At 55.5% G+C, this 8,258-nt stretch overlaps 1 protein-coding gene across 1 annotated transcript; it reads right to left on the bottom strand.

Moving 5' to 3' along the window:
- Window positions 1-1,270: 1,270 nt before the first annotated feature.
- On the bottom strand, window positions 1,271-2,272 carry LOC113940453 (olfactory receptor 14J1-like). The gene has a single exon (XM_027631599.1). It carries the CDS (start codon window positions 2,270-2,272, stop codon window positions 1,271-1,273), a length of 1,002 nt encoding a protein of 333 aa, XP_027487400.1.
- Window positions 2,273-8,258: the final 5,986 nt, after the last annotated feature.

The following is an 8,258-nucleotide window of genomic DNA, read 5'->3' as shown; positions in this document are numbered from 1 at the left end:
TCCTCTCCACCCTCTGCCATAGTCCTGGGAGGCTCAGTAGCCAAGAACAAGGCTGGGCAGGACCATGGGCTGTTTCCAATGGCACAAAGGGCAGGGCAGGGCTCCACTCCATCCAGCCTGTGGGCTGGAGAGTTCTTCAGGACACCCTCCTGGAAAGCCCACCCCTGGCTCTGGTACAGCCCTCCCTGAACTGGGGAGGCACAAGGGGAGTTCACTGTGGGTGAGACGAGTCACTGGGCAGAGTCCTTTCTCTGTTCCTGCTGCATCCCCCGGGGTTGCAGAACTCTCCTTTACCAGTTCACAGGCAGATTTAGTACTTGATCTCTGGTAACTCCACCCTGGGCAGGATTCTGCTCCAGGGCTCCATTCCCTGCTGACTGGATGGGACGGGCTGTCCCTGCAGATCCTCTGTGCTCTCCTGCACTTCCTGATTTCCTACAGACAAGTCCTCACCTGCCATCAGAGCCCTCACAAGTTGCAGAGCCCCAGGCAGGGGACTTGGAGACCCTTTGCCACTGGCCACCAGCACAGAACATCTGGACTAGCCCTCAGTCCCTCAAGTACCCCAGTGAGTCCCTTCTCTCATTGCAGGGACTGAAGGGGGAAACAAGCAAAGCAATGAGACTTTGGAGAGTCTGTTCCTTGGCCTTGTTCTTTACACAAACCTTTCAGAAAGAACAAAGTCTTCGAGAACTGCCCAGGGGGATCCCCTTTCATGATGGAAATGATGTTAAGGAGCTCAACTCTGTGCCAGCAGTGCCCAGGGCCTGTCCCTGCCCATGGTCACAGGAGTGACACATCAGGGACTGAGCTGCCAGAGCACTCAGGCCTTGGGCAAGGAGCAGAAAGGAGAGGGAGACAGTGGAAAAACAGCATCTCTGAAAAGGCCAAGAGCTGCTGCTCCCTGGCAGTGCTCCTGTACCAGGACTCTTTACCCCTTCTCCTCTGCACACAGGCACTGCCCTCCAGCTTCAGGGAAGTTCCTGTAGGACGAATCAGGAAAAAAGAACTCAAGTCCTTCATTATACACAGAGACTGTGATTCCTCATGTACAGAATAGCAAAGGCGGGATGTTTGACAAAAAAGTTGTTGCAGAAACTTTTATTTTGTTTAAATGCACACAGAGAATGATTCCTCATTTACACAATTGTGGGTCAAAATAAAGAGGTAGAGAGTGAATCAGGTATGACATGCAGAATAAATTTCTGTGTTAACAACATGAAAAGGGGAACACGTGTAGGAAACCCCCCTATTGCCATTCTCAAAACCTTTAGAAGGCAGGCTGGGCCAGTAAAGTGTTACACAATGAGTGTTGTGCAGAAGAAGAGAGGCAGGTTGTTGCTCCTGAAAAGCATCCAGTCATCATTCTCCTCAGAGTGTCCCTGAGATCCTGGTTCCTCAGGCTGTAGATGAGGGGGTTCAGTGCTGGAGGCACAAGTGAGTACAAAACTGACACAATCAGATCCAGGGATGGGGAGGAGATGGAGGGGGGCTTCAAGTGGGAAAACACGACAGTACTGAGGTACAGGGAGACCACGGCCAGGTAAGGGAGGCAGGTGGAAAAGGGTTTGTGCCGTCCCTGCTGAGAGGGAATCTTGAGCACAGCCCTGAAGATCTGCACATAGGAGAAAACAATGAAAACAAAACAAACAAAACCGATCAAACAATTTATTATAAGAAGCCAAATTTCCCTGAGGTAGCCTGAGTGTGAGCAGGAGAGCTTGAGGATGTGTGGGAGTTCACAGAAGAACTGGCCCAGGGCATTGCCCTGGCACAGGGGCAGGGAAAATGTATTGACTGTGTGCAACAGAGCATTGAGAAACCCAGTGGCCCAGGCAGCTGCTGCCATGTGGGCACAAGCTCTGCTGCCCAGGAGGGTCCCATAGTGCAGGGGTTTGCAGATGGCAATGTAGCGGTCGTAGCACATGATGGTGAGGAGGGAAAACTCTGATGAGAAGAAGAATAGAAAGAAAAAGGCCTGTGCAGCACATCCTGTGTAGGAGATGGTTGTGGTGTGCCAGAGGGAACTGTGCATGGCTTTGGGGACAGTGGTGTAGATGCAGCCCAGGTCTGTGAGGGAGAGGTTGAGCAGGAAGAAGCCCATGGGGGTGTGCAGGTGGTGGTCGCAGGCTACGGCGCTGAGGATGAGGCCGTTGGCCAGGAGGGCAGCCACGGAGATGGCCAGGAAGAGCCAGAAGTGCAGGAGCTGCAGCTCCTGCCTGTCTGCCAATGCCAGGAGGAGGAACTGGGCCATGGAGCTGCTGTTGGACATATGCTGCCTCAGGGTATGGTTTTCTGTTCAGGAGAAAAAAGGCAGAACTGAATTAGGCCAGACTCAATCAGCAAAACATCTTGCATGTCTCATAGCAATTCAACATTCAGGGCCTCTTTTCAGGAAAATCTCTCTGCATCCCTCTCCCTGAGCTCTGGGTTTTGCTGGCTGAAGGGGGCACTGAGAGCAGGGACCCTGGAGTGGGCTCCCGAGGAATCCTTCTCACTGTGCAGTGAGAGGCCACTTGGAGCACAGGGTGACCTCCAATTAAAAGCACTTGTGATGTATCAAAGTGTTTCCAGAACTGCTGGTCACAGTTTGCCCAAGCACAGAAAAGAGAGAGAGGGGACTCGGGGACTTGATTTCGTTCCAGTTCCTCTTGCCAGGAGTGAGTTTGGATGATTGAAATCTCTGACATTTCTAATGTGCTCCAAGTGAAATCTTGTGAGTCCTGAGAGGCAAAGGGGTGGTCTCTTGGTGCAGAGACAAGAGTTGGCCATCTTTGCTGTTCACAGCTGCCCCTGGCTGGCAGCTGGGAGCTGAAGGGGGGTTGGCCCTTAGGAATTCCCTTAAAACAGAAACAAGGCAGAGAACTCCTGGCAGTGAAATGCCACAGTGCTGCTGCCAAGAGAGGAGGGACACAGAGACAGCTGGAAATCAGGGCCTTGTCCTTGCCTGGGCTCTGGCTGCTGCAGGGCAATGCACAGCCCAGCCCCCGTGGGCCTGAGGGCACAGGCTCTGCTTAGGCTGGGAAAGGAGCCCAGGCAGGAGCTGCTCAGGGAAGGGGTCTGTGCCACAGGGACAGCAGGGAGGGGCCCACATCCCCCAGCCCAGCACTTGTGGCAGCCGCTGCCTCTCCCTGCCTGCCTGTCTCTGGGTGAGGAGCTGTTCCTGCCAGCAGCCCCTCCCTGTGCCCAGCTCAGCTCCCTGCCAGTGCTGCCAGAGCCATCCCCAGCCCAGTGCCCAGGGGCAGCTCTGCCTGGGCAGGGGCTGCAGAGCAGATCCCAGACAGCCTGAGGTGGCTGGGAAGGGGGAGGTGTTCTGGGGGGATGAGCTTCCTGAGAAGGGTCCCTGGAAATGGAGGAGGTGGAGCTGAAGCTGTGAGGAGCCCTGAGCCTGCAGCTGAAGGGTCCTGCCCAGCCCTGCCCTACCCTGAGGGGTCACTCCTTCCACCTACAGCTTCTCCCTGCTGGGCCATGGCAGCTCCTTGGCCGGGCTGAGAGCTGAGCCCTGCAGGCAGCAGAGTCCCTGCCCCAGCACACAGAGCCCTGGGGGCAGGACCCTGCTCTGCCCCACAGCCCTGGGCACCCCTGGCTGCACCCCCACCTTCCCACCCCACAGCCAGCCCTGCCACAGGGAACCTTCTGGCCCTGGGCCTCTGAGGGGGCAGCAGCAAGTCCTGCTCTGCAGCAGCTTCTCCTGCTGCACCCCAGCAAATCCAGCAGAGCCATCCTGACAGCTCCTGCCACTGCTGCCATTTGGCAGCTGGCAGAGGCACTTGCAGGAACTCACCTGCACTGCTCTGCAGACAGAGCCTGACCGTGGCAAAGGGCTGGCAAGGTTCCTGCCCTGAGCAGCTCTGCCCTGTCCTCCCACCCCAGGATCCCTTGAACCTCCTGCTCCCTTCTCCTCTCTGCCCTTGCTGCCTGCAGCTCCTGCCCTGCTCTGCCATGTGGCCACTTCTCCTGCACTGCAGCAACTGGGAGAGTCCTGTTGAAAGATCCTACAAGCTGTGGGATGTGGCAGCTTTAGGAGATGCCTCCAGAAAGGCAAGTTGAACATTCCTACAGCCAGAGAATTCTTCCTTCCAATCCTGGGAAGGTTTCTGGCATAGTGAGAGCTCAGTCACCTCCCAGCCCAGGCTGCCTCTCATCTCTCTGCCTTCTCTCCTGTGCCCTGGGTGCTGCAGGCAGTGCCCTCAGCCCTGCTGGGCTGTGCAGAGGAGCTGCTCACCAGCAGAGCTGTCTATTTGAAGCTCTTCTTGCTTGCCAGGAGCTCCCTGTGTGCCAGGAGCCCGGCCCAGCTCAGCAGCACAGCAACAGCCCCAGGCAGCCCTTGCTCTGCCCCTCGGGCTCCCTCCAGCTGTCCCTGGGGCTCCAGGGGAACCTGCTGGTACACAGCTGAAGGAAATAATGATGTGCCTTCCCTCAGCTGGGCACAGACATTTCTTTCAGCAGGGTCATTTCTCCAAACAGACACAGAGTTAAGTCCAAGAGGCCCCTTTTCAAGTCCCATCATTAGACAGGAAACCCAGACAGTGCCCAGGAGGGATCTCCTTCACCTGCACTGAGGGAAGGGACTCAGCTGAGTCAACAGAGGTGTCTCCTTGTGGCTCTGCAGACCTGGGGCCAGAAGGACACTCAGCTCCCTCCACAACCCCCATGGGCTGGGATTCCTCCTGCCCCACTTCAGTGGGCCTAAAATAGGCACCTGCAGGTGCATCCCTGTCCCAGCTCCCCTGGGAATGAAGGAAGACCAAAGCCAGGAGTGACCTGTTGGGACACAAACCCCTGGTTCCTTCTGAGGGGCCAGAGGTGACCGAGATTCCTGCTGGGAACTGCAGGCTCCAATGGAGCAGTTCCCAGGGACAGGGCAGCAGCTGCGGGATCTTCTTGGAGGCTGCTGGGACATTGCTTTGGCCAACTTGAGTGGCAGAAGGGGCCCACATGTAGGACAGGGGAACCTGTCACTGTTCCTTCTGTCCAGGGCAGCCCCTAGAGGTGCTCAGGTGACCAAATGGAGTCAGGTGGCACAGGGAGAGAGGTCTGTCTCCTGTTCTTTATCAGAGTATTTTCTACATGTCCTCAGAGTACAATGGCAGTTGTCTCCTGGACATCCCTTCACTGCTGAACCTAATTGAGGGCAGCTGAGCCTGGATGGAACAGCCAAAGAGGGGCCTGTAGTGCCAGGGGAGGTGCCAGGGCTCTGCAGCACAAGTGCAGCAGCTGCCATGGACAGCACAGGGCCTGTGCAGGGACCCCGTCCCCATTCCCAGCAGTTGTGGGACAGGCACCACCCAGGGCTTCTCAGACCCATTGGGGGCCTTTGGGGCAGGGAGTGAATCCCAGCCCTGCAGGGACACAAAGGCTGTCCCTTCTCTGCCCAGCCAAGGCTGGGCCAGGCACGAGTCCAAAGCACATCAGCCCAGGCTGTCCACACTTGTTTCCTCCCTCTGCTGGCTCTGCTCTCCCCCAGCATTTCAGCAGCATGTGCTGATCTCCTCAGGGATCAGGCCTGGGATTTTCCCCCTGGGCCTGAGTCCCAGCACGTCCACCCCCAAGGCCATTGTCAGCAAAGCCTCTGCACAGCCCAGCTCTGGGGACTTTCAGAGCAGCTTTCCCCACTGCAAGTCTGTTCTTACCCCTGGTGCCCCACTGAGGGGCTGCAGCCAGACAGGCCCCAATGCCCTGCGTGGGGGGCACAGGCAGCAGGAGCTGCAGCCCCAAGTCTCTCTTCATTCCACTGGGAGGCAATAACAGCCCAGGCCTGCTGAGACAGTTCCCAGGTTGCAGGGCTGTGATGGATTGGGAGAGAAGGCCAAGGAGACACAGGAGAGAAAGAGCAGGAGAGAGGTGTCCTCAGCGGGAAGGAGCTTCTTGGAGCTGTGCAGCTGCTCTAGGGGATGAACAGCTTGGGTGAACTTTTGTGGGTGAGGGTCAGAGGAGAGACTGGTTTGGGTGACACTGTGGTGTGAGACAAAGAGCCCACTCGAGTTGGCTTTGATAACCCTGGAATTCACTGGAAAGGCACCACGACAGGATGCAAAGAGTCCCAGAGGTTTGTGCAGGGTCTTGGTGAAGAGAGCCCTTGGGACACAGGCCTTTAGAGCACAGCTGCTCTAAAGGTTGGTGGACAACAGGGAGGCTGCATCTGCATCTGCTTCTGTCCAAGAGGAGCCAAGAGGTTACAATAGTAACTGACCGTAGCGATGGAATGTATGATGGTTTCCATGGTAACTGTCCATAGCAACGGGAATGTGTGATGGTTGCCATGGTAACCGATTGTAGCAATGCGACTGTGTGATGGTTGCCATGGTAACCTGCTGTAGTGATGGGAGTGTTTGATGGTTGCCATGGTAACAGACCATAGCAGTGGAGCGTATAACAGTTGCCATGGTAACTGACTATAGCAATGGGAATGTATGCTGGTTGCCGTGGTAACTGACTGTAGCAGTGGAAAGTATGATAGTTGCCATGGTAAGCAGCAGTAGCAATGGGAATGTGCGATGTTTGCCACGGTAACTGACCATAGCAATGGAAATGTATGATGGTTGCCGTGGTAACTGAACTTAAACATGAAAACTTATGCTGGTTGCCATGGTAACCGACTGTAGCAATGAGAATGTATGATGATTGCCATAGTAACTGACCATGGCAAAGAGAATGTATTCTATTTCCAAGGTAACTCACCATAGCAATGGGAATGTATGGTGGTTGTCATGGTAACTGTGATTTCCTTAGACTATGAGCACAACATTTTCCTCTGCAAAAACATCCGTGAGTGCCCAGAGATCTCCCAAGATGGGCTTTAAAGGTCTCAAGCACATGAGCACTAGAGAGGGGCTAAGGAGCTGTGGCCTCAGTGGTGTGGAGACTGAGGACAGTACAGGATAGTCCTGAGAGCACTTGAAGGTAGGGTTTACAGCTGGTGGATCCTTTTGTCAGAGCAGAAAAGAGCATGAGAAAGAAAGAATTAATGCCAAGTGCAGCTGGGGAGCTCCTGAGTGGACTTGAGGAAAAAGGAATTTCACTCCGTGGAAAACACTGGGCTGCAACCCGTCACCCAGGAGGAGTCTGGATGAGCCCAAGGCTTTGTGTGTGCAGGAAGAGCCAGGGAGGACGCAGAGATGTCAGTGCAGGAAGGTGCCAGCCAGGTGGGGCAGCCGGGGGGATGACGACAGCCTGCAGGGAAAGGGGCAGGGCATGGACACCGTAGGACAGCCTGGGCTGGAGAGGAGACAGGGATGGGGAGAAGCTGAAAGGCCCTGACACAGCCACCTTCTGCAGGCCTTTGGCCATGGCTGCTGTCTGTGTCCCTGATGCCAGGAGGAGGGGAGTGGCCCTTGCAGCCCTGGGGCCTCCTGGCCTCCTTGTCCCTGCTCAGCAGCCTGGCAGGTGCCACCCCATGGTCCTGCCCTTGGCATTGCACATCCCACATCCCTGTGCCCCAGGAAGAGCTCTGAGGAATGAGGCACGGACAGCATCTGCCCAGGGGTTGGGGGTCAGGCCTTGGCCCTTTGGATTAAGGAAACAAGTCAAGGTTTTTTCAGCATCAGAGCTTCCTTTCCCTTGCTTGTCCATCCTTGTCATCACTGTCTGCACTTTTCTGCTCTAACTGGAACCTGGGGACAAGTTCTCAGTTGTGTCCCTCAGTGAGACTCATTAGCACTAAAGGAAACTTTAGTGTTTGAATCTCACTTTGACTTCTTGAGAAGTTGTTTGAACTTACTCTCAGGGACTGAGTCTCATGTAAACAACACCAAACCCCCCCAAGGGTCATTAAATGCCTTGGGGCTGTTGCTGTGCTGTTGAGCTGGGCCGGGCTCCTGGCACACAGGGAGCTCCTGGCAATCAAGAAGAGCTTCAAAGAGACAGCTCTGCTGGTGAGCAGCTCCTCTGCACAGCCCAGCAGGGCTGAGGGCACTGCCTGCAGCACTAAGGGCAGGGGAGTGAGACAGAGAGAAGTTAAAGGCTGTCAGACATAGAATGATGCTGAGACCTCACTGGGGGAGAATTTTTAACATATCTTGGCACAGGAAGTCTGGTCATGCAGGGCAATGGGACCGCAGATTTTGGAGGCATCTGGTAAAGCTGGCACTGCCCACCAACTACCAATATGGGCCCTTGATTTCTTGAGGTCCACAGTGTCCCTTTGTCTCCATGATGCTCTGCAGTGTCACAGTCGTCCCTTGATTCCATGAGGTTCTGAAAAGTCTCAGGGTTCCTTTGGCTCCAGGAGGCCCTACAGTGTCACAATGGCCCCTTTA

The sequence above is a fragment of the Corapipo altera genome, unplaced genomic scaffold (assembly GCF_003945725.1).
Source record: "Corapipo altera isolate COAL_440 unplaced genomic scaffold, ASM394572v1 78163, whole genome shotgun sequence".
Taxonomy (NCBI): Eukaryota; Metazoa; Chordata; class Aves; order Passeriformes; family Pipridae; genus Corapipo; species Corapipo altera.
The sequence above is the reverse complement of the archived record's forward strand: the minus strand, read 5'-3'. Positions and strand labels throughout refer to the sequence as shown.

Coding starts and splice junctions, on each gene's coding strand:
- LOC113940453 (XM_027631599.1), bottom strand. CDS start 2,272: ATGTCCAACAGCAGCTCCATGGCCCAGTTCCTCCTCCTGGCATTGGCA.